At 33.7% G+C, this 27,477-nt stretch overlaps 1 protein-coding gene and 1 long non-coding RNA gene across 3 annotated transcripts; one reads left to right on the forward strand and one right to left on the reverse strand.

Moving 5' to 3' along the window:
• Positions 1–1,729: 1,729 nt before the first annotated feature.
• LOC132095990 (uncharacterized) lies at positions 1,730–11,641 on the forward strand. Its single transcript, XR_009422529.1, has 3 exons — positions 1,730–1,862; positions 4,898–4,953; positions 11,310–11,641. It is a non-coding gene; the product is annotated as an uncharacterized LOC132095990 (long non-coding RNA).
• LOC132095988 (AP-1 complex subunit mu-1-like) lies at positions 7,758–27,210 on the reverse strand. Of its 2 annotated transcripts, XM_059501097.1 has the most exons (13): positions 27,003–27,210; positions 25,989–26,145; positions 25,319–25,386; positions 25,057–25,187; positions 24,750–24,897; positions 23,465–23,591; positions 23,163–23,305; positions 22,101–22,172; positions 21,849–22,007; positions 21,636–21,761; positions 11,385–11,460; positions 8,814–8,865; positions 7,758–7,816 (listed from the first exon to the last, which is right to left on the reverse strand). In XM_059501097.1, exons 1-12 carry the CDS (start codon positions 27,042–27,044, stop codon positions 8,843–8,845), a joined length of 1,272 nt encoding a protein of 423 aa, XP_059357080.1. In that variant the 5' UTR covers positions 27,045–27,210; the 3' UTR covers positions 7,758–7,816; positions 8,814–8,842. The 2 variants fall into 2 exon arrangements, with proteins under 2 accessions (XP_059357080.1, XP_059357079.1); XM_059501096.1 differs by lacking the exon at positions 7,758–7,816 and having other exon boundaries at positions 8,708–8,865.
• Between the last annotated feature and the right edge of the window lie 267 nt (positions 27,211–27,477).

Below are 27,477 nucleotides of genomic sequence, written 5' to 3' on the forward strand. Positions count from 1 at the left end.
ATAGTTTTTATATAATGAATATTAGGGTGGGTGTGCTTAATTGTCATGACAATAATGAATTTAAAACATTTATTTTTGAGTGGGATATGATCTGGACTTGTTCTAACAGGTTTATTGTAGTATATGATGCTAGTAATATAATGATGTTGAATTTGGTGAATTTTCTCGATTAACCTGCTATTATATAAAAGAGGTGTGGCAGACAATGATATTTGGGCTGTTTGCATACGCAGTAAAGTATATCCTTTTTTATTTCAGGTGAGGTCGATGAGTGTAACCGCCGGAAGTCATTTCGTAAGATTTCATCCAAAGCTGGATCTCGTGCAATTGAGCTGCTGCATCAGCCGTCCTCCTCCAGACTTTGAGCTGCTTCAAATGACTTTATCACCACAGCAACTGTGTTTCCAAACACACACATTCTGGAGGAGGTAAATGTGGCTACACTGGGGCAAACATCTACCTGACTGCACTTTCACACACTAACATTACACCTGGTATTTGTCATCGTAAACTTGCGAAATGCCATTTGACCTGTCAAATGATAGTGCTGAGAAAATTCATGGAAATAGCCACGGTTACTTAAAAGAGCTAAATCATGTGCCAGCTGGACTAAATATTGGGACGTTGCTATTGCAGCTATCAGTATGTCAGGCCAAAACTTAGCTAACGAAAATACATTTAGCTAACATTCTAATTAAGTTATGAAAATGTTCCTGGTGTTCTCTGAACATTCTAAATATCCAGTTTTTTCTTGGTTTAACAAACATTACTGGAACATTCCATTGTATCATTTTGCAAACATTATAAGAATGTTACATTTAATGTTCTCTGAACATTCTAAAATGACATTTAAAAAATCAGAACATTATTAAAAACATAACATTCTATTAACGTTACTAGAAGAACGTTATTTGTTTTTTAACAATGAACTGGAGAACATTCTTTCCAGAACATTCCCAGCTGTGAAAATTCAACCTGGTAATCAAAAATCACTTCATTATAAAATCTACAGTGCAAGAATATGTTTAAGACATTAGGCCTAATTAAACTCGAAATAGTTCATTAATCAATTGTAGATAATGATTGCAATTAAAGCAAACTTTTTTTGTGTGTGTGTTTAATAAATGTGTCATGTCAGATTTGTGAATGATGATGGGAAAAACAGGGCTATTTCATATAATTGAGATACTGTTGTAGTTGTTATTAATATTTTGAAGTATTTTTGATGTTTTCTGTAATTATTTAAGTTTTTAAAGTTTGTAATTTTGTTGTTTCTGTCATTTTTTGAAAGTATGTCATTGTTTATTATTTTTTATTTCCATTTTACATTGTTAAACTGAATTAAAATAAGAAATGTTTCCTTGACACTTAGCGGAAATAAGTCTGTTTTTTATTTCAGTAACAATTTTTTTTATGTTTTTGGCATTAGTTTTCACTAACAATAATAACTTTTAAAATCACATTTTCTCATTCCTGGATTTTTGTAATAATCAGATTTTTGGTTTTGCTCTTCATCTAAACACTCTCATTGCACTTGACAGATTTCCAATAAATTAATTTGCATGTGCAAAAGTTGGGTAATGGGTAAAAGTCTAGATGTTGACGATCAAGTTTGGCTGAAATGTTGTTGGCTAATAAATCAGTGCACACCTGTGCATTTAAGAACTGGTTTGCGTTACCAAGAGGTTTTCTCGTTATAAAGGTTTGTTGTGGTGCAGCCAGTCACAATCAGCTTTAGCACCTGAAACACGTTCATTTACGGCCCTTAGTTTCAGGCCACTAATTAAAGCTCATCTCAGTGAGTTTTCCTTGTTTCCCTGCCGTCTCATGAGAAATCCTTGCATGTCAATGTAAATTAGAGGGTAAGTTAGTCTGCTTTATTGTGTCTTGCACCATTCACACACACTTTTAAGTAAAGATGGCTTTCATCCGGCGCTTCTTCAGTCAGTTTTTATTGCACTGACTCATGCACTGCTGATCTTTTGCGATGGCAGCGAAATAATTCCTGGAGTTTATCTCCGCACCTTCATCAGAGAATAACTGCTGTTTGACGTCACACAACCAGGGCTTCCCCCGCTCGAACCAGGTTGCTAGGCGTCAGGATTCCGTTTTGAATCAAAACAAGGGGTTTCCGTGTGACCCTGTGAAACGCCACGCTGTCCGACCTGCTCAAACCAGGCTAATCTGCTCCAGTTTCATAATTGGATGCAATTACAGTCAGTTAAACTCATTCACAGGACGCTTTATTGCCTCGTGGGTTTATCATATTATACTCAGCTGACACGTACATACCCTGCTGCCCTGTTTCATGAAATTAAACTGTAAGAGAGTTGTGCAATAGGACTTTTAGACTCAATGCACCTGCTTTTGGAAACTAAGCACCATTACAAATATGAATCTGAGAGCAAGGGACCAAAAAGTCTGAGACCACTTGTGAAAATATTTCTCTTTTGCATGTGTAATATAGTAATGTTTTCAATACCAATTATACTAGCAAAAATTTGATTTATTTGAATGTATTATGTATTTATGTTAATGTTTAATACATATTTCCCAAATTTTGTTTACTTTTACATTTGTAAATTTTTTACTTTTTTGTATATTTTAAGCATGAATTAAACTTTTCTGAGGTTTAACATTATAACTTATTATTAATGACATTATAAATTATTTAGGCCTAAAAAATAACCAAAATGTTGTTTCAATTAGGTAAAATATATATCTTATATTTTTTATATTATATTTTTTGGGGGGAAATATATAACTAAAATACTTATTGAATTTTTTTGTACATTTTAATTTTTTTCTGTTATTTACTACAACACAAAACAAAAAAACAATTATTAAATATTAATTACATTATTGAGCATTTAAAAGAAGACAACAAAATGAGTGCTGTCAAACGATTAATCACATCCAAAATAAGTGTTTGTTTACCTATATGTATGTATACGGTGTATATTTATTATGTGTACAGTCGTGGCGAAAAGTTTTGAGAATTACATAAATATTAGTTTTCAAAAAGTTTGCTGCTAAACTGCTTTTAGATCTTTGTTTCAGTTGTTTCTGTAATGTACTGAAATATAATTACAAGCACTTCATACGTTTCAAAGGCTTTTATGGACAATTACATGGCATTTATGCAAAGAGTCAGTATTTGCAGTGTTGGCCCTTCTTTTTCAGGACCTCTGCAATTCGACTGGGCATGCTCTCAATCAACTTCTGGGCCAAATCCTGACTGATAGCAACCCATTCTTTCATAATCACTTCTTGGAGTTTGTCAGAATTAGTGGGTTTTTGTTTGTCCACCCGCCTCTTGAGGATTGACCACAAGTTCTCAATGGGATTAAGATCTGGGGAGTTTCCAGGCCATGGACCCAAAATTTCAACATTCTGGTCCCCGAGCCACTTAGTTATCACTTTTGCCTTATGGCACGGTGCTCTATCGTGCTGGAAAATGCATTGTTCTTCACCAAACTGTTGTTGGATTGTTGGAAGAAGTTGCTGTTGGAGGGTGTTTTGGTACCATTCTTTATTCATGGCTGTGTTTTTGGGCAGAATTGTGAGTGAGCCCACTCCCTTGGATGAGAAGCAACCCCACACATGAATGGTGTCAGGATGCTTTACTGTTGGCATGACACAGGACTGATGGTAGCGCTCACCTTTTCTTCTCCGGACAAGCCTTTTTCAGATGCCCTAAACAATCGGAAAGGGGCTTCATCGGAGAATATGACTTTGCCCCAGTCCTCAGCAGTCCATTCACTATACTTTCTGCAGAAGATCAATCTGTCCCTGATGTTTTTTTTGGAGAGAAGTGGCTTCTTTGCTGCCCTTCTTGACACCAGGCCATCTTCCAGAAGTCTTGGCCTCACTGTGCGTGCAGATGCGCTCACACCTGGCTGCTGCCATTCCTGAGCAAGCTCTGCACTGGTGGCACTCCGATCCTGCAGATGAATCCTCTTTAGGAGACGATCCTGGTGCTTGCTGAACTTTCTTGGACACCCTGAAGCCTTCTTTACAAGAATTGAACCTCTTTCCTTGAAGTTCTTGATGATCCTCTAAATTGTTGATTTAGGTGCAATCTTAGTAGCCACAATATCCTTGCCTGTGAAGCCATTTTCATGCAACGCAATGATGGCTGCACACGTTTCTTTGCAGGTCACCATGGTTAACAATGGAAGAACAATGATTTCAAGCATCAGCCTCCTTTTAACATGTCAAGTCTGCCATTCTAACACAATCAGCCTGACATAATGATCTCCAGCCTTGTGCTCGTCAACATTCTCACCGGAGTTAACAAGACGATTACTGAAATGATCTCAGCAGGTCCTTTAATGACAGCAATGAAATTCAGTGGAAAGATTTTTTTGATTTTTTTTAAGTTAATTTTCATGGCAAAGAAGGACTATGCAATTCATCTGATCACTCTTCATAATATTCTGGAGTATATGCAAATTGCTATTATAAAAACTTAAGCAGCAACTTTTCCAATTTCCAATATTTATGTAATTCTCAAAACTTTTGGCCACGACTGTACATACACATGCATGTATATATTTAATAAAAATGTTTTTATAATATAAATTATATTAATATAAATATATACTTATCCTAATATATGCCTAATGATAAATACACCATGATGTATAATTACATGCAAAACATTTATTTTAATACAAATTTTAAGGGAAAAGTGTAGTTTAGTCTGTTGCTTTAATGACCTCATGATCATGTTCTCCGATATGATTTGAGATTTAAAGAAATATAGCATCAAAAAATAATTTAATTAGTCACAAAAATGGAAATTTTAGAATTTATTTCTGCTTTATTTTCCCCCATGTTTTACATACAAAAGTGGTCTCAGAATTTTGAATCTTTCTTTCTCTTTACTTTGCAGCGGTCCCACATTCTGTGCCAAACACCAGAAAGGAGAAGGTGCCAGGAACGTTTCCGGTCAGTGATTGAGTCGTCCTCGAGGACGGTTTGGTGTGTGTGTGTGTGTGTGTGTGTGTGTGTGAACCTGCTCTGAGGTATGTGGTCGCTATGAATGGAAGCTCTAGAAGTGAAGTGTGTATTACCTGTTTGCTTTCAAAAGCTTTTGTCTTTTCGACTCCCACACAAACCTGATGAACCAGAGGACAAACCTGTGCTTATCTGTCCAGAACACCCAACAGTAACCATAACAAATGCTTTTTTTAAAGAAAAGGTGGAAATAATATTTTTATGTAACTGTAAGACATTTTATACCAACAGTAAACATCCCTATAGTGTAACAGGACAATCAAACACATTAAAATATGCAACATTTTATTTTAACTTAAATTTAATGCAAAATAAAATTAATGTTTCAAACGAGTCAGTGAGCTTTTTAATGTTATTAAAACAAGTTTCGTCCGCTCACCAAAGCTGCATTTATTTGATAAAAATACAGTAAAATACTGGAAAATTATTAGAGTTTTAAAGAACTGTTTTCTATGTGAATATATGTAAAAATGTAATTTATTTCTGTGATGTGCAGCTGTATTTTCAGCATCATTTCTCCAGTCTTCAGGGTCACATGATCTTCAGAAATCAGAATAATGATTCAAGAAACATTTCTGATTATTATCAATGTTGAAAACAGTTGTTTTGCTCAATTTTTTTTGTGGAAACTGTGATTAATTTTCAGGATTTTTTGATTAATATAAATTTATTTATAAAATAGCATTTATTCGATTGTTTTTTATTATTATTATTTTTTGTTCTTTAGTTGGGAATTTGAAACTTCGTAACATTAAACCTCTTTACTGTCACTTTTGATCAATTTAATGAATCTTTGCTGAATAAAAGTATAAATTTAAAACTTTTGAACATTATGCAAACAGAACGTTTAAGTGATCACCATGTTTATGAAATAATCGGCTTATGTATTTTAACAAATAATTTGTAAAGCGACACTCTCCACTTTTCCTGACTAACCGAAACTTGATTTCGTGACTTATCCGGACTCTTATATTCCACCTCCACAGTTTCCCAGAACAATCAAACTAAGCCATGTCGATCTATGCCAAGAGAAATTAATGTTAAAAAGTGGGCGTAATGATGGAAATGCCAAACACCATTTATTTGATTATCCTTGAATAATCTTTCAAAGCTTTTGCTGCTTGATCTTCTAACACCGAACCAATACTGAGAGTAATGGCACCATGGGAAATTATTAACAATTATTAATTAATTTCAAAATATGAAGACTTTTGCATTAGATGTTGGTTATGCAGGGGGAGTCATGTTCGTGCATGAAAATAGGACAATGGCATCATAATAAAAGGGCAAGTAGAGTCAAAGACTGGTGCATGACTGTCCTACTGTCCAACCAAAACCCACACGTCACAATACAAGAGATGTTTAACAGACACACCAAAGTGGCGTAAAATCAGCTATAAAATGATAAATGATCGTTTTTATATTTTATGGCATGACTTTGGGTAAAGATAGAAACATTAAACCATGCACAACATCTGTTTGGATCAACTTGGTCTGGATAATTCAGGGAAAACGGGTCAAATTTAGTCCATTTGAATATGTTTGAGTCTTAAAGTCTGACTTGGTTATGCTAATCTTGTGTGGAATCTATCAAAAGTATACATGCATGTATATTATATATTATATTTTAGTGTGTGTGTATGTGTATATATATATATTCGTTCTTGGAACAGAATAGTCATTCTTTAATTCCTAATTTAATTAAATAACTAGATCCTTATGAGCGTAATTTATAAAATGTATACTAGATGTATAAAAATGCTCATTATGTATTATTAGTCTATTATATATATATATATATATATATATATATATATATACATGCACACACTTTTTAATCTACAAAATATTAAAATAAAATAAATCTATACATGCATATAAAAAAATCTTTATACAAATGTGTATAGTATATAGAATAAACTGCGAATTTCAAACTTGATTAAAGAATGTAAATTATATATTATGCCAAATAAATAAATATTTAGCCATTTTCCAATAGTAATTATGAGATGGATCAGACGAGGTATTTTCTAAACAGGTATTTTATTGATGTCTGACGTGCACAGAGAGGTGAATCAATTAAGTGAGATACAGGAACATTTCAAGAGGAATACAATTATGTCCCATTTCAGCTCCACTGCATGCTGTACCATAGTAAACATGGTAACCTTCACATTCTATCCTTTGAAGGCAAATGAAATGAGACAAATCGACAAACTAATACAAGAAACTAACATTTTGGATTTCATCTCCTCTTTTTAAATTGGCACCACGGTTGACTTTAGCTTTCAGTTGTGTGTTGAACGGTTTTAATCGAGTCTAATTCTGCATTTTAGCAGTGTGGTAAACTCATGAGGTACTGTGAACAGATCCCAGAGCAGCCGTAAATACTCAATCACTGAACAGACTATAAATAAACTCTAGAATAAAATACAAACCAAAGAGTCAGTGTGCAGGAATGACATAAAAAACTTGAAATACTGAATATTAATAAACAATATCTGAGGATGTCCCTGAACAAAATGATGACCTAGAAATACAAACGCTTCAAAATATCATGAGATTTTTTTGACTTTTGATTGAAATGTAACAAACACTGTAATATGCAACATACGTTTGCTGTGACCTCACGACTGTTGTTGAATTCATCTGATAAATAACCACAAACGAACATCTAAACATGACGTGTTTACAGTATGAAAACGTCTGAAATGTGACGCGTATGAACACTTCCTCCTTGGATGAGGACTGCGCTGCGTTTTCATCAAGTGTAAAGGAACTTGATTCCTGTTTACTGTCAAACACACACACACACCGAACACACACACATCTGCAGTTTCCTAAATTAAAGCTTGTGGAACGGCCGAGAATTGATTTCAATTCAGTGAATCAGCAAGTATGCATGTATGAATCTTTCAAATCCTCTCAAGGACGTCAGGCTCATATTTCAACACAAAATCAACAGAATCAATGAGAAGTTGAAAGGAATGTAATTCGTTATGACAAGATAAGAATCTTAGTTATTCAAAATTAAAGATTCATATGATTCTTCCAAGGAAAGATTCATATGATTCTTCCAAGGAAAGATTCATATGATTCTTTCAAATAAAGATTTATGATTCTAATAACAGGTAAAGATTCATATGATTCTTCCAGGTAAAGATTCATATGATTCTTCCAAGGAAAGATTAATATGATTCTTTCAAATAAAGATTTATGATTCTAATAACAGGTAAAGATTCATATGATTCTTCCAGGTAAAGATTCATATGATTCTTCCAAGGAAAGATTCATATGATTCTTTCAAATAAAGATTTATCATTCTAATAACCGGTAAAGATTCATATGATTCTTCCAAGAAAAAGATTCATATGATTCTTCCAAGAAAAAGATTCATATGATTCTTCCAAGAAAAAGATTCATATGATTCTTCCAAGAAAAAGATTCATATGATTCTTCCAAGAAAAAGATTCATATGATTCTTCCAAGAAAAAGATTCATATGATTCTTCCAAGAAAAAGATTCATATGATTCTTCCAAGAAAAAGATTCATATGATTCTTCCAAGAAAAAAATTCATATGATTAAAATGTTCTGGAGAGTTTTGTAAGATTCAAAATAGGAAGATTTGAATAAAACCTAAATAACACGATGTGAAAGATTCTATTCCAACCCATAAGGTCTTAAGATCTGACGTGTATTTGTTTGAAATGATTGGAAGCACTAGTGTGTTGTGAATACTGCAGATGAGTGTGGAGCCGAAATAGAGACAGACAGAGACGCTTCCTTGACCCATGATCCTCCAGGGTAATTCTTCATGTTCACTGAGTCCGCAGCTGATAGTCTGCAAAGAGAGAAGGAAATGAGCGAGGCTTAATTAAATGCACAGAACGACAGGAAACAGGACAAAATGGAAATACAGGGGCAAAGTTAATTGTGACAGCTGAACTTTCTCTCTCCACCCATCAAAACACAATCAAGAACTCCATCAGTCAGTAAGATTGAGACCCAAGTTCACAAGATTAGGATAAATGGTGGGTATCAAACACATGCTGGATGCAGTCAGAGAGGAAGACAGCTAACCGGAGTTTACACGATTGGAGAAAATTTAGCAACAATTTTGTAATATGAGCACTTGGTACATGGCTTTTCATTTCATGTCATTAGACGAGAGCATCAAGACAAAGATGGTTCAATAGTGTTTCTGATTTAAACAGCAGTAGTAAAACTGTTCATTTCACTTCTGTGAGCCCCTTCAAACTGTCCATTTTAATGAAACCACAGGGATTTGTCATGTGTCAAAAATACATGCATTATAAATATTAAACAACATTTCTGTAAACATGGCACAAAACAACAATTATTTCTTATAATAACATAATTATAGCTATATATAGATGACAATATCTTTATCATGCTTATTTAACAAAAAAATGAAATAAAACATGCCTTTAAATAATTTATTATTTTTAATATTTAATTATCTACAGACAAAAACCTTTAAGAGCAAATGGTAGAAATATTTAACTGTTATAATTTATCTTATTTAGAATGCCTGCTCGGTTAAAATTGTGGTCTTCATGATTGAAAAAAAATTAAAAACTTTCAGTGCAAATACAAAAAATGTAGTAAAGATAGAAATATAGATTGACTGAGGTGAAAAAAACATCTAGATGTAAAAAAAAAAAAAAATATATATATATATATATATATAAAATGTGTAATATATATAATAATATAATCGCTATAATTTGTGCAGCCTTGTTCATTACTGACATTTAATTAATTCGTAAATGTTAAATGCTTTAATCAACATGATTATTTTGTGTATTAAGTTCTTGCTAGATGCATGAGTTTCACCAACGCGTTCTGGGTCATAAAATAACTGCTTATCAAAACCAAGGTTGATGTCACTGTATTCTGTTTGCACCTATATCTTTATTTGTGCTTCTTTTAGGCACATGATTAGGTAGTTAATAAGCGGAAATGTTCTTTGTATCTACAGTAGGACAGGATTTAATGATGTAGGCTATTTGTGATGTGCTTTTTTTCCTTATTATTAATCTTTATTGTTAACCATATTGATGAGAAATGTGATGTATATGTAAAATGCATAGGCTAATTTAATTCAGTTTTGTTCTATAATGTTGTAATCGTTTTTTTTTCTGCACACACTGCACATGAACGATCTTTTCAAACAGAAGCTTGTAACGCACATGATATCTGCCACAGCATATAATGACTAATAAAAATGACAAATTATATATAATTTTATTTCAAATAACTGGAAAATTAAAAGTGAGTTTAATCCTCAAGATCTTCGAATAGTTCTGCATCCTTCTGAAGGCACACTGTGTTTGCGGTGTTGCCATTTAAACATGTTAATTACAAAAACAAAACGTTTGGTCTACAGTCTCTGGAAAAATCAACAGTGATTGATCCGCCTTTATTTATGTACAGTATTGTAGACGTTATTACCTAGGCGAAGCAAAATTTGCTGAAATATATGCTACAGTAAGAGCGCCTGCATGGTTGTCCATCAGATGCCTGTCAAAGTTGAGTTTGTTACTATAGCAACAGTAAAACTGTCATGTCGTTATAACGAGAAAACAAACTTTCGTTATGTCGAGACAACGAGAAAAATAAGTAGTTATAACGAGAAAACGACTTTCATTATGTCGAGATAACGAGAAAATTAAGTAGTTATAACGGAAAAACAAAAAGGAAAAAGATTTATAATGCACGGCCGCTTAGAACTTCCGTATATATATATATAATATATATTTTATTTTACAAATATTTTTATTAACAACTATTATATTTTTATTTTGCAACTTATCTTTATTTTTTAATTAGCTACAGTGACTGCTGGGTTAAAAAATATGGTTCATGGTGAGTGGAAAAATATTTTCTCATCAAATACAGAAAAAAGCAACAAAATATTACACACAGGTGGAATTGATGGGAAAATACCTAACTAAATAAATATATATATATATATTTTTTTTATATACACAACAAAAAAAAAATTGCATAAAAATACAACTCTGACTACTAAAATATATGCGAAACATTAAGCCCTTGCTCTCTGTTGTAAGCTGAAGATGAGAATTCCGAGAAAGAAAGTCTCCTACAACATCATGTAGCATTCACTCACTGTACCAGCGCTTCTAATTTTATCTGGGTTTCACCATCTCGCACATGTCTGTCCTGAACATCCTCTTTTCACAGAACAATTTCATCTCCGCATTTAACACTAATCTCCCATCATTCTGCACTGCATTGCAGGTATTTGGCAACAATTAAGCAACGCTGTGAAAAAAAAAATACAAGAAGAGAGAAGAGAGGATGAAAGTGTTTTACCTCCGTTCTGGGTGATGTATCGCACCCAGGGAAGGGCCTGATAGCCGCTCTTCTCGATGATCTTCAGGTAACGCACCTGTCAAAACACACACACCACTGTCACACTGCAATGCATTGTGGGTGAATTCATTAAGCCAAACCTTCTAAAAGCCTACAACGCAATGGGAATAAATAACAACCCATTCAAACAATGCAAAGCAATATTTAGTTTGTTCTTTAAGTAAATTATACTTTTCAAATGCACAATGCAGAGCAAAGATGGCGAAAAAGTTATTGCATTTTTGTATGCAACAACAGCAACAACAACAACAACAAAAATGCTTTGAAGAAACCCAAGCAAGAATGTTTGAGGAATATCAAGCAAAAGCATCCAAGGCTTGTGATATCTACATCATACATCATCTAGCGTTAGCTTCATATCAGGTCCTCGTGGGCATCCGAGGGTTAGGGTCTGAGCCCATGGGAAAGTGGCAGAGTTGGACAGCGCGGGCGGAAGCCCATGAAGAAGTGAGATTGGGGAAATGGCACTCGTTGGGTTCATATGGGCCTTGCATCACTACACAAGCCTTTGCACAACCGCTCCAAACATGCTGAAAGAGCACAATTGTTGGTTGTTGGTTTGTTCCTGTGATTAGAAAAAATAATTTCACCGCAATTGCATAATCAGGAATATAATACAGTTTATAATAATGCATTAATTGATTTTTTTTATAACTAAAATATTACCAAATGTAAATATATTGATTAATACACACTTATATAATAATAATTGTTACTGATTACCACTGTTGGGAACGTTACTTTAAAAAAGTAATTAGTTATAGTTACTCACTACTTGTTCCAAAAAGTAACTGAGTTAGTAACTATATTACTCTATAATAAAAGTAACTTGTTACCAGGGAAAGTAACTATTTGCGTTACTGTAAAAAAAACAAAAAAAAAAACAAAGTTGCTATATGTCAAAGAATTTGTATTTTTTTAGTAGTTTTCATAAGTCAGTTGAAATAAGTAGAACAGACAGGTGTTCGTACATAACTTTCGAGATTTATTGCACGTCAACAGACAGCAAGAGTTTAATCCTGCACTCTTTGTAAGAAAAGTGTTTTTGGCCACTAGCTTTGTAGATGCGTGTGTCACACATTACATGCACGTTCTTGCCTTTGACTACAATGAATTTGAAGTAGTGCTTATATCTCCACCTTGAAAAAAACAACTTTTCATCGGATTACTCCTGACTCGCCATTTCTGCTGCTGCGAATCTCTGTGTGTAGCTGTTGCGTGTGTGTTACTGTGTGTGTTTGGCGCCGCTGGCGCGTGTGTGTAAAAACACTGGCTCTGATTGGCTACCATGAAACACATGACTCTGCCTTAGCCAATCATAATCGCTTATCTCGTTATTAACCCACCTGCTCACTCGCTGTGTGAGCCAGGGGTGCGTTCGGATTGCATATTAAATCAATGCATAGTAACGCACCGCATTTAACGTTAACGGCGTTGTAACGATGGGAAAAGTAATTAGTTAGATTACCCCGTTACTGAAAAAATAACGCCGTTACCTAACGCCGTTCTTTTAAACGCCGTTATTCCAAACACTGCTGATTACACATACACACACACACGTTTTATATTATAATTGGTATATAAATAGTATAACATAATCAGCTTCAATAATAATATACATTGTAATTGATTATTATAATAATAAAGTTAGGTAAATAAGTAATGCATTACTTGTTAATTTAAAAGAAAATATCCGAGTTACTTTTCAAAACAATCAAGCCCTGCTCATATTTAAAAAGTATTGCAAACGTAATATAACGCATTAGTTAGTAACGCGATTAGTTACTTTTTTAGGGAGTAACGCAATATTGTAATGCATTACTTTTAAAAGCAACTTTCCCCAACACTAATAACAATTATATACCATAATAACTTATTATAATCATGTAAATTTACCGAAAAACTAGTACAAGAACTCCAAATCTGGCTGAAACACTGAGTTATGTACTTTCTGTTTGTCAAAACAATTAAAACATGGAGGAGAGGGGTGGTTAGGAGTGTTTTGTATTTTTATTTGGTAACTTTATTTTTGCAATTCAATTTGAAGTCTCTAGTCACCTTTAATTGCTCCCGAGAGCAGGGTGGACGTTTACGACGTGAGGAATTACAGTCCTCGTCTCCAGCAGCTCTGTTTTTGTTGATCTTGCCGAGCGTTTGTTCTAATCGTGGACTCTATTCTCACAGAAAACCTCCCTGTCTAAATGCACAAAAATAGCCGAAGTAAAATGCAAAATAGGCCTGCGCAGAACGAGAGCTGTATTCTAGGTATCAATGCAGATTTAAAAAGCACGAGGACAGCCCTGTGCACACACGTTTCGGGAGGCATTTTGGGAATCCTGGCGTCTGTGGGCCGGTGATGTGCCACTCTTGGGTGCAGCTCACACAAACCTCCCAGGCCACCATCGGCGTCCACCCTGGCGAGCACGACGAGACGGCCAGACTGTGAAGGTCTAAATAATGCCGTACGCCGCTCGTCTTGTCGGGCTGCGTTTATGTCATGCTCTGGTCAGCCCTTAGTGAACTCCAGTGTATATTTGCAGCTGGATGGAGTCCAATGTGGGCAGTGCTGAGATGTGCGTGGTCACCGGTCTCTCATTAGCATGCGGCGTGAGCTCACGGTCAGACAGGCAGGCAGACGCACACAAACATACACAGCTGCTGATTCAGCTCTTCACATGCATCATTCCTTCAATATGTAAACAAGCAAACAAAATATACAGCAGGGATTTTCCTGAAGGACGGTGTTTCAGGGTTTTTAGAAGTATAATGAGCTGGAAAAACATGCATCATGGTAAATATTTATATTAAAATGTAATGTTGCTAAGACATTGCAGGAATAAAACACTAACAATGGCACACTACTGTTCAAAAGTGTGAATTCAGTGAGATTTGTTTGAGTGTGTGTGTGTGTGTGTGTTGAAAGAAATTAAAAATGTCATTAATTATTAATTTTTATGTATAAAATTGATTTAAAGATGACGGTAAAGACTTTTATAATGGTACAAAATATTTCTATTTCAAACAAATGCTGTTTTGAACTTTAATTAAAGGGCATCTATTATGCAAAATCCACTTTTACATGGTGTTTGGACATAAATGTGTGTTTGCAGTGTCCTATAATGACAAAAATCCTCCCAATCCTTATTTTTTAATCTCCTATAAACTAAAGATGCACGGAATGAAGATTCTTGGCTGAAGCCGAACAAAATGAAACACTGAAGGCAGAATACCCCCCCTCCCCCCCCCCTTACATTTTTGTTCACCTATGCATTAATTAAATTGCCAAAATGTACTTTTTACTGTTTTGTCCTGCTTTTCAAATAAAACTAAATTAATTACAAAATTTAAAAATATTTACTTAACACTGATTTTTTTATTTTCTTTTTACATTCTAGCAGACATTATACAAACAAAGCACAATTTAACCTTTAAATTAATAATAAGTTAGTAAAGTAATATTATTTGCCAATTTTTGAGACTTCAAGCATGTATTTTTTTTACTATACAAATAAAGGCATCCTTGCTGAGCAGAAGAGGCTTCTTTTAAAACATTAGTATTTTACAGTCCCCAATTTGAACACTATTTGTGAATTTTATAATAAATGTATTAATAGAGCTGTTGTAGGGTATTTTTTATTATCACTATTGTCTTTTTATCTTATTTTACAGAACGACAGTAAAATTACAATGCTATCATTTATGAATTATGATGGAGTTGCCTCTATTTGATCGTGTTAGTCATGGTTGCGTTCATATTATTAGGCCTTTTTCACTTATTATTCCAGTTGCCGAATATTCGGTGCATCCTACTATACACCAAATCCATTTGAAAAGGCCGGCTGTTTTGATTATCTATCCGATATGACATCACATTGCATAGGGCGGGGCCACGGGGGTTGATTGACAGCTCTATATTGCTATAGTTTCCACCATCTGTAACGTCATCAATGTCTCGCAAGCAATCCCTGTGTTCTGTGTTTAGATGCAAGACTCAACATAAGATTCAGCATTTTCTCCCAACGTCTGAGCCGCTGAGGACATTTATACAAGTTAATGTGCCTCAAATCAACCTAAATACGGTTATCACTCATTTTGTCGTTATGGTGCTTAGCATTTTAACTGTATTTGTGTGCGTACATTAAGTATTTTTAACTGATCAGCGCTCAGTGATAGTAATAGATAAAAAAAAAAAAATAGAAAAAAAACACTTTAATTGCAATTAAAGATTTTTTTTTATTATGTCTCTTCTGCTCCCCAAGGCTGCATTTATTTGATCAAAAATACAGTAAAAAACGATAAATATCATTAAATATAAAAAAAAAAATTCTATGATAAAATTGAATTTATCTCTGGGTGAGCTGCTGAATTTTCACCCTTGATTAATGAACATTAGAAATCAGATTTGCACAATTATCATTAATGGTTTAATTATCTTCAATTTTGAAATCTTTTATTTAATATTTTTGTGGAAAACTCAATGAATAGAAACTTCAAAAGAACTGTTTTCAACACTGATAAGAACCAGAAATGTTTCTTGAGCAGTAAATCATCATATTATTCTGATTTCTGAAGATCATGTGACACTGAAGACTGGAGGAATGATGCTGAAAATACAGCTGCAAATCACAGGAATAAATTACATTTTACATTATATTCACATAGAAAACTGTTCTTTTAAATTGTAAAATTATGAAATAATTTTACAGTTTCTACTGCATTTTTAAATAAATGCAGCATTGATGAGCAGAAGAGACCTTTCAAAAACATTTGACCAGTAGAATAAATATAGCCATGCTGGGAAAACTATTCGGGTTTTCATATAAAACCCATGCATGCTAAAAATGACACGCACGTGTCTATTTGTGACTAGCAGAGGCCAGTGGTAATAATCCAAAGGCCAGTCCAGTTCATCCAGACAGACTGCAGATCTCTAGATGCGGTCGGCCAGTCTTAAACAAACTGTCCGAGGCTTGGCGTGCAACCAAACCGCGGCCTGGTTCTGCGAGCGTGGGACTGTCGCACAATCAGCTGGCGGCGCTAATCGCAGGGGACTCGACGCCTGGCGCTCAGGGCACGCAGACCGCAAACAGCAGAGCTTATCAAAGCCTGCCTGAGGTTTCCAAGCGCGTCAGCACCCAGAATGCCTCTCTCACAGGAACCCAGTCGGGCTGAGTGTGTGATGCACCTCGAACTGAAGTGATCGGATGATAGTCTTGATTTATGGAAGAACTAACATGCATTTACATTCCCAAAGAGCTCTTTTGGCGCTCTGGGATCAAAACCCCCACAAGACATATGGGAAGCAGTCGAGAGCTGAACGAAAACCAGAGGAAATCTCATTGAAGTTCAGCACTTAATTAGATCTGACACTCGACTGATTGACTTTCCCCTCGTCTTTTTTGCCCAAACATCCTCACTCTCAGGGGAAATTGAGTTTCGGACGGATTTATGTCGTTGATATCCGCGTGGGCTGATGAAACTTACCATTATATTGAGGAAATCTTTTGTTTAAAACAGAAAATTAGAGGTCATTTTATTGGCGAAGCTGTTTATGAATATCGTACCCGAGGTCCCCCGAGTTCAACTGCTGTTTCACCTTCAACCTCTCTGTAATTTGTCTGATTCATTTGATTGTCGATTGTTCGTCTGGTTTGTGGCTTACAGACAAAAGTGTCAAACAATGTCAACATGAAATTACATACTGGCTCCTCGACTGAATTAAAGCGTCTGCTACATGCAGAAATATAAATCTGACACTGTAAAAGAAAAAGAGCGATCAGACAACATAGTAAACGAATCAATCCTCACGCAGATGAGAAGCATAAATGTTTTTTAGCTTTACAACTTTGCAGTACTGGCTTCCACTGTAAATGCTTTTACTCGTTTTACCAAACCTTTACCTAAGCTAGTCTCTGGTGAAAACCTCTTTCAGCTGTGGGAACTGGACAAGGAACTCCTCCTTTCAAGTGACAGCATCACTTCACATGTCTCAGAACGACACCTGCCTTCAAGTTCACTCAATGGACATCAGGCAGCGATCACCACTGACCCGTAAGAGCCACACACACACACACACATTATATAAGAAATTTAGATTTGTACATTGTCTGAAGGCTGAATAAATAAGCTTTCCGTTGATGTGTGGTTTGTTATGATAGTATTTGGCCGAGATACAACTATTTGAAAATTTGGAATCTGAGGGTGCAAAAAAAAAAAAAAAATGGAGAATATTGCCTTTAAAGTTGTCCAAATGAAGTCCTTAGCAATGCATATTACCAATTTTTACAGTTTGTAGTTTTTTTTTGTGTGCCATTTCTTTTGTCTATATATCAATATTGCTGTAAATAATAATAATACACAGTGCTGCACTAATAATAATAATAAAAATACCTCTTGCTTCATAACTAAAACTATATAAAACAAAAAAATGACAAACAAATATATTATTATGCACATTGTTGCACAAATAATAATTATTACTATTGTTTGTTATTACTAAATAAAAACATAAAAATGCCTAAAATTAATATTATAATACATATTGTAGCACAAAAAAAAATTCTATAATTATCATTACTAAATAAAAAAAATATTAATAAAACAATAAGAAATATTAATATTGTGATATAAATGTAAAGAAAAGTATTTAAGGAAATATAACCAATAATTGTCTTTTTATTACATTACTGTTGAATTGCAAGACTTAATATTTATGGCTAGCATAAAACATGTATTTTTAAGGGAAAACCACATCGGGACCTTAAAGCTGCTCTTTTATTTATAAGTGCTTCTCATTACAAGTCTGGAAAGATTTTTGGCGCATGGTGCATTTTCTAATGCACATTATAAGCACCAGAAATGGATGCATATGCTTAAAAAAAAAAAAAGTTCAAGTGGAGAGGCATTTACTGTTAACAAAGATGAGCTGTTAGCATGAACAAACACCGGATGCTGTGCTTCACTCTGAAACACACAGTGCATATTGAATTAAATCAGCCTTTCAGATTCGCTAAGAGCACTGGTTCTTATTGTAATTTTGTGTTGTTGTTTCCAGTTAGTCATGCAGCCATACCTGCTGGATCATTAAACACAAACTGAAGGGACTCGAGTCATATTTAGAGTAGAGAAGATCACAGAGACTAACAGGATTATTATTCTCATTTCATAAAACAAAAACTGATCGCATTCGAATTCAATGAACTCTGCATGAAGCAAACACATTTCTGCAAATTTAAAATAGTCTATTCACGTAAACACAAAAAGCATGAATCCACCGACAGCTTGATTCAAAGCTGCAGTGCACAACATCTGTGCGAGAATCATTCCCAGATCAACAAACAGCAATTTTTCTGTTGAAAGTTTCCACAAACACATCCCAAAGCTCGACTGCAGTCCTGTACAGTTCATTTCTGTTCTGCCCACCTTTATAAACTGCTGAGGCCGTAGAAACACACACACACACACACACACACACTCGACTGACCATAACAAATAAACACACCGTCTGCTAAACCACACAAGAATCAGCAGCAGGAGCTGTGGTCTGCCCTGGCCTTGACTGGCCCCCAGCGTCTGGATTGGGCCACTGTCACGTATGACATCCCATAGGCCTAATGGCTTTTATACTGTACAAAATGTATATTCTATGGCCCTACACCTGACCCTAACCCTCACAGGAAACTTTGTGCATTTTTACTTTTTTAAAAAAAACCATTCTGTATGATTTATAAGCGTTTTGAAAAATGGGGACATGGGTTATGTCCTCATAAGTCACCCTCTCCTTGTAATACCTTTGTCATACCCATGTCATTATACAGAGTTGTGTCCTGATATGTCACAAAAACATGCACACACTGCATGCAACGTTTCTAATGCAACAAGATTAAAACCCACAATGCTGTACGAGACACAAGATAAAGATTCTACCAAATGTTTGTCATGTTTAAGAGAACTTAAAGGGAGTCTGTCAGTCAAGATATTTCCAAGAAAGTGTCTTTACGATGAAACAACAACAATAATGGACTTCGACACTGATTTTCACTCTATGGGGGAAAAAAAACAAATATTTGATTGCTGAAGAAAGACATCATACAGGTTTGGAAGGATATGAAAATGAACAAATGACATTATTATTTTTTTTTAAGTGAAGAGTTTTGGATTTTATGACTTTTAAAGTAGAACTTCAGCAGCATTCTGCTTTCATCAACAAATAAACTGAAGTTATTTCAATATTATTAATATGCTATTCTTAATTTTTAATAATAGTTTATTTTATTTGTTTAGATTTGTTTTTTAAGTTTTTGTAAATATTTATATATTTCGCTTGAATTCATTTTTTATTCGATTTTTAATTGTTTTTTTAACCTAATTGTATATTAACTCACTTGGCTACAAATGCACCACTTCTCATTTTAAATTATAATTTTTCAGTCATCAAAAACCTTTTTTTAATTATTCTAAGTTGTAGTCAATGATGACCCCACGGTAGTAGATGCTGTATTTATCGTTTTATGAATGAAATCAAAGCTGAGTGGGACAGAATTGCAGGAATTGCTTTGTAAAAACATATTTCCCTGTTCAACAATCACAAGCAGAGATAAAATCAGTCGGACAGACGTCGATCCGTCACAGCCTCATTTACATTCCCAAGAAATGAAATGATACGTCAAGACAAAGGGCATTCATTTCAACATAATTCAATTCATTCCACCACAGAATATCTCAAATGTGGGAAAATGTTTCCCAAAGATCACTTCCATTTGAATCAACACTACGGCAAACAGCAGATCAGAATAAATAAATGAGTTCTTTTCATAAATAAATCATATTTAGTGAAATTAAATTCACTCAAAAGTTGAAATTCATATTGTGTGATGTGCTCATATTAATGTTTAAACACCGCTGTCAGTGTACAAATCCTTTAAAAGCACAGATTTCTAACAAGAGGAATAACCAGAACACACACTGCATCTGCCACAGCCTGAGCAACAGGTGCTCATCAAATACAGACAGCAGCGCCACCTTGTGTCAAAAACAGATGAAAACACAACCCTGCTCTGGTCTTCTGAACACTGACATACAGATTTAATTCTGATTCAATATTTCTAGTTACAGTAGTAGCACATGCTACATTAAACTCATGGTTGAAGTAAAAGTAATGTTTGCTTCTGGAATTCACACCATAACACAGGAGCTGTTTTTTAAGTAATGATTAATCTATTTATTAACAAATGCAACTGAAAAGCCTCTCTGTTCTCTAAATCCTAGTGAGGCTGGCCTACACCAGGCTTATTATTATGTTAAGTAAAACTAGAATTAAAACTATTCAAACATTTTTGTTAATTGAAATAAAAGCGGAGATAAAAATAAACAGAAACACAAACTTATTTCAATTTCTTATATTCATTTACATACTTTTAAAATGATCTATTGGAAATAAAATAAATAAAAAATGAACTAAAACTCAAATTTAAATTTAGGGGAAAGACCCTTAATGGTCGTATTAAAAAAGGAATAAAAATAACAAAAGCACATGAAATTACTAAGATGTAGATAAATTAAAACAAACCTGAAAATATACAAATAAAAGCCAATAAAAATATATAAACTATAATAGTAGATAAATAATAATAAATGGTAATATAAATAATAATAATAATAATAATAATAAAAATTACAAAAGCACCTAAAATTACTAAGATGTAGATAAATTAAAACGAAACTGAAAATATAAAAATAAAAGCCAATTAAAAAAATATGAATAAAAACTATAATAGTAGATAAATAATGCTAAATGGTAATATATACAAAAAGAATAGAAATTACAAAAGCACATAAAATTACTAAACTGTAGATAAATTAAAACTAAACTGAAAATATAAAAATACAATCTAATTCAAAATATGAAGAAAAAAACTATAATAGTAGATAAATAATAGTAAATGGTAATACATAAAAAATACAAAAGCACATAAAATTACTAAAATGTAGATAAATTAAAACTAAACTGAAAATATTAAAATAAAAGCTAACTCATAATATGAATAAAAACTAGAATGGTAAAAAAAAAATGGTAAAAAACACGTCTACATGTCTAAATCAATCTCATAATCCAAGATAATAAAAAAAAAGTGGTTTGCAAGCCATGAAGTATCACTTTGTAATAAAAGTGTGCAGGTAACAGTAAGTCACCTGTATTCCAGAGGTGGTGAAATAAGGAATCTCAAACTTGACACTGATTGGTGGTTTTCCCTCCTTGTCCTCCGCCTCAACGCTGGGCAGCCCGAAATGAGCCCTCATCAGGTACTCCTTACCTCCCTGAAACACACACACACACACACTCGTAAGCTTTTGCTGATATCACTCTTCAGCTAATAGATGTAGTATAATGTGCTTGTTTCTTACAGGGAAAGATTTGATGGACCAAACGATCTCGCTGTTCTCCGGCACCCACTTGACGCTGCCCACCGTGGTCTTAAACTTGGGCGTGTCGGCGTCCGTCGGGACTGGGATGTGGATCTCCACGTTGTTGGCAGTGGAACGTCGCTTAAACTGAGACTTGGCCTGCGGTAAAACAGACACGATTTAGATGCTCTGTGCACACACACACACACACACACACACACCATAAAATCCCACAGATGCAGGTGTTCTCACCTTGATCATGTACTCGATTCTGCTGTGTGAATGCTTCTCAATCACAGACTCGATCCAGATCAGAGGCTTCACCTGTTCACACAGAAAACCACCACAACACAATCAAACTGACCTGCTTTACACTATTACAGTTTTATTCATCTTTTGAATTAACATGTTTTATAATGTAATATTCTGAATTAGCATAATTTGAATTAATGCCATTGTTTTTGTTTATTATTTGTAATAATTTTATGTAGTTTTAGATTTTTTATTATATAATTTTTTATGATTATATTATTTTACTTACAATTATTGTAATAAAAATATTTATGTTAATCTTAATATTAAACTTTAAACTGTGTATATATATATATAAAACTATTTACGATATTATTTGTTTTACATTTTTTAATCTTATGTTAAAATATAAAATTTCTGTTTTATTTCAATATTATATTTGCATTAAACGTTGTATTTCTATATTATAAAAAAATATCTTAATATTAATCTTAATTTTATATTTATAAAAAAACATTAACTTACATTATTATTATTAAGGTTTAATTTACAACTTTTGTTGTGATTTATTATTTCCTTCTCATTTATTTATTATTCCTTTTTCGGAATTCATTAAATGCAATGAAGTCATTTTTTTGTTTTCAATTATCTTATATAAATAAATGTATATTTCAGTATTATATTTACATAACACTTTGTATTTCTGTATTATATAAAAAAAATCTTAATCCTAATATAAATCTCAATTGTATATTTATTAAACAAAATATTTACTTTACAATATTATAATTTAAGTTTAATTTACAACTTTTGTTGTCATTTATAATTTCCTTTTCATTTATTTATTATTCATTTTTCAGAATTTATTCATTTACTGAAGTTATTTTTTATATTTTTTAATCTCACGGACATTGTTTTTTTTTTTTTTCAGTATTACATTTACATAACACTTTGTACTTCTACATTATATTATATATTTACACATTATATTATCATTAATATTAATATTATAATTAAGTATAAGAGTATATTTGTTATTTTGAAGTGAGTTTAGACCCTCACGTGTGTGTTGAGGCGGTAGGACATCAGCTCAAACTCTCCGTCCGGAGGGATGAAGGAGATCGTGCGATCGTTCTCAAATCGAGACAGACGCACACACTGATGAAACTTCACATCCTCCAGCTCCACGGACTTACTCTTACCACCTGAAGAAGAGAAATCTGATTCAACAAATGAGTAAAACACACATCCAGATGAGCTCAAAGCATGCAGACGTGAAATTAAAGCCATAAAACTCTGTTTCAGATTTCACAAGGGTCTTTAAGCATCCGTATGGGAACAGAAAGTTGAGGAAGTAGACTCACGGCCGGTGTTCTCAAACAGAACCTTGTCATTCAGACCCAAACGCAGCTCGGGCATCCCTGAGAGGAACACTCTCATCTTAATGGAGCCCACGATCTCACTGCAGAGGACGTTTCCGTTCGCGCTGACCTGCAGAGCAAATGTCAAACACTTAAATTCAAATTTTAAAAAATTAGTTTATTTTTTAATAAAATAAAAAATAAGTTAGCACAGTAGAACATAAGTAAATTATATTTTTAAATCCAATTTATCTTGATTAAAAATACTAAATGTAATAAATATAAATATAGTTCATTAGTGTGATTATTTTTATAATAGTTTTGTAATTTTATGTGACTCATCCAGTCTACAAATATCATAATCCCAATTATTTTGGTCATTTTTGAGTTACATGATTTTATGTGACCCTGGACCCCAAAACCAGTCATACGTTTTAAAATTGAGATTTAATACAGCATCTGAACGATTAATAAACAAGCTTTTTATTGATTTTTAGGATAAAACTAAATTTGGCTGAGATACAACTATTTGAAAATCTAAGAGTGCAAAAAAAAATAATTGAGAAAATCATCTTTAAAGTTGTTCAAATGAATTCTTAGCAATGCATATTACTAATCAAAAATGACGCTTTGATATATTTACGGTTAGAAATTTACAAAATATCTTCATGGAACATAATATGCTAATTATTTTTGGCATAAAAGAAAAATTGACAGTTTTGACGCATACAATGTATTTTTGGCTATTGCTACAAATATACTGTGAGGTGGATGGATTATCTCAACAAAGGAGAAGTGCTCACTAACACAGATTTAGACAGATTTGTGTACATAGAAAAAGTCATAGATCTTTTCGTTCAGCTCGTGAAAAATGGGGCCAAAAACAAAAGTAAGGCATTTATAATTTTGTTCAGTGTATATACATTATATATTACATCTGAACAACACATTTTTAAATAATCATGTATAATTTATGATCAAAATAAATAAGATGAAGTATATTTTAGTACACTTGCACAACTACTAAACATTAATTCAGTATATAACACAAAACATTACACGAAGAGCTAATTATTGTAAAACTACATGCAATTATCTTGTTTTTATAATCATTAGGAGCCAAAATATAATGTGATTTGATTGCTTGCCCAGCTCTATTAGTTAACGTGTCGTTTCGGTAACGTGTTAAAGCTTTCATAAGAACAACAGGTTCATCTCGAGCACAATGTCATGGATGTGAATGTGTCCTGTTCGTTGTGATGCATTCCTGTTTATTCTAAACACATACCAGGAGGTTGACAGACTCGATGACGTCCAGGAAAACCTCGTTCTTCCTGTACTTGATGCCCTCTGACCTCCAGGAGACGGCGTTGGTGACCGTAGCAGGGGGCCGAGGAGCCCCCGTGTCCAGCTTGTGACCTTCCTGCGTGATGTATCTGTTAAAAATAAACACCTTCCATCGGTTGCTTCTGAATCACATCTACTGGGTGTCAGGATTTAGAGACTTTTAAATGAATCTCACTCACACGGTTTGATGGCGAGTGAACAGAACTGTTAAAAATGGTTGGTAAAAAGGAAATCAAACATGCACTCACTCCTGGAGGATCTTGCTGTCAGTGGTTTGCGGGTATCCAAAGTCCATGAGTTCATCCAGCAGCTCGTAGATTATGACAAAGTTATCTCTGATGCTCTCCTCCTCCAGCTCCTTAAAGTATTCAGAGAAAACCTGGGGAAAAACAGATCGAAAACCTGTTTGAATAAAGCAAGTGATACTGAAATGTATGCAGTGATAAACTGTTATGGGGTTTATCCCTCACCCAGAAATCACTTCAAGTCCACAACTGATGTATAATGTACCTGAACAATTTTGTAGAGGAAGGAGAAAACCAGGGAGACACAAGCATTCTTCTTGGATGTTGCAACAACTGTTTGTCAGCGGGTTAAGAGACAAAACATTCTTAAAGAGACAGTAAACCTATCAAATGATTAACAGGTTACCACAAACATGTTGTAAAATGATCCTAAATGATATCATGAATGATCAAAACCTAATAAAATGCCAGAGTGAACAGCCATTTATTCAGCAGCCATTGTTCTGAATGTATTTTTCAGATACTACTTATAATCATAATAATGATAAAGTAATTTAGTGTCATTTTTATGACCCCATAACTTTATAATGTCATTTTATAATGTTCAAGTCAGCTAAGATTCTAAATTAAAATCTAATTGAATAATTAATAGAGCTGCTTGATCATGGGCAAAAAAACCCATCTTGATTATTTTGGTCTATATTGAGATATGCATCAATTTTGGAAATGAGGTATAATTATTGAGTTTATCTTTTTAAAAGCTGATGTTTCATTGTGAGTTTTATTATATTTCAGGTAATGTTTGTTTTATTTCAATGAGTCAAAGTAGTTTTAGTGTAGTTAACTATAAAACCCTGGTAACCTCAGAGCTGACAGACGGTCTGTTTAAAATGAATGGGATTCTCCGTTCTAGATTTAAGAGGTTTGGAGGATACGGTACAGGTTATTGTGCTTGATCCACATGAAGCGAACTCCCCCGTGAGCCAGGATGGGCGACAGCATCCCCTCCTCCTCTTTATCCATCAGCAGAGACATGAAATGCTCGATCTCGGACATGTCCACATCACCGCGGTAATTACGGCAGATCAGCACCTGAAACACAAAGATGATCCTCAATAATGCAGAGCAGTTCGAATCCAAAGACACTCGTTTCCAGGATCAGCATCCATATCAACCCAGATGCACTGGAGTAACCAAAGCATTACTTGCAATTCAAACGTATTTAGTTTCTACTGTCAGATAGAAGGCAATGATTTTGCGAGACTGTAAATATGAAAAATTTACATGAGGTAAGATGAAATGTAAAAGTTAAACTCTAAGTGCTTTACAAAAGAAGCGAAATATGAATTGTATCTTGTTAAATGAACTGAAGCATAGAGATGGACACAAACAGGTTTAAAAAAGGATCAAGACAAATGTCTGCTCTTTATTAAGTAGTGATAATAACTGACTTTGACTGACAGTTACCATATCAAAACATCACTTTATAATAAGCACGTGTTTAATGAGTGAATTTAATTTAATTGATTTTTATATCATTTTAACAATTAATATGTGTGTGTGTGTGTGTATATATGCATATATATATGTATATATATATATATATATATGCATTGTTAAAACTATATTAAAATCGCTCAAATTAAAATATATACATATATACACAAATAACATTTAATATTATTATTTAGTGATTAATAATACTTGACTTTTGAATGACAGTTGCTAAATCAAAACCTGTTAATAATAAGCAGCAGCTTGAGAAGTTAATATATATTTCAGTAGATCTCAGTTTCAATAACTAATAACGTAATACTCTGGACTTTTAAATCCACTCTGATTTCATTTATTGTATTGAACAATAAGTTTAAATTCTGTTTGAATCCCCTCGCGCTAATGTTTGATGTGGATTAGCTTTAGCCTGCTGTGCTAGTGAACCGTTATCTTACCTTCCCCTTCAGATCCAACACATAAACAGCGCTCGCCGACATGTTTGTGCCTTCCGCGACCGCTTTGATCCTTAATCTACACAAGTTCGCTCACTTCTGGCGCATTTGTTAGTTTAATAAAGAGCTGTCATCCGTTTTAGACGCTCAGAGAATCTCCAGCATCAAAATAGCGGATGGGAGAGATTTAGAGGAACCAGGAGACACTGCTGCGGTGAATGTGAGTGACTGCAGCGCCGCCTGCCGCTCTGGACGAATGACAGAACTACACTAAAAACCGCTGCGACACACATCACATATCTTCTGGTGCCTCTATTAATTATATATTATAAACAAATAATAATAATATTACATTTATACATTAATAATCATTTTTAATTTTTTTTACAATTATTTTAATAGTATTATTATATAAATGTGATATTTATTTATTTATTAAATTAAGGAATACATATTTGAATTGTAATATATTTTATTT

The sequence above is a fragment of the Carassius carassius genome, chromosome 20 (genome assembly GCF_963082965.1).
Source record: "Carassius carassius chromosome 20, fCarCar2.1, whole genome shotgun sequence".
Classification (NCBI taxonomy): domain Eukaryota; kingdom Metazoa; phylum Chordata; class Actinopteri; order Cypriniformes; family Cyprinidae; genus Carassius; species Carassius carassius.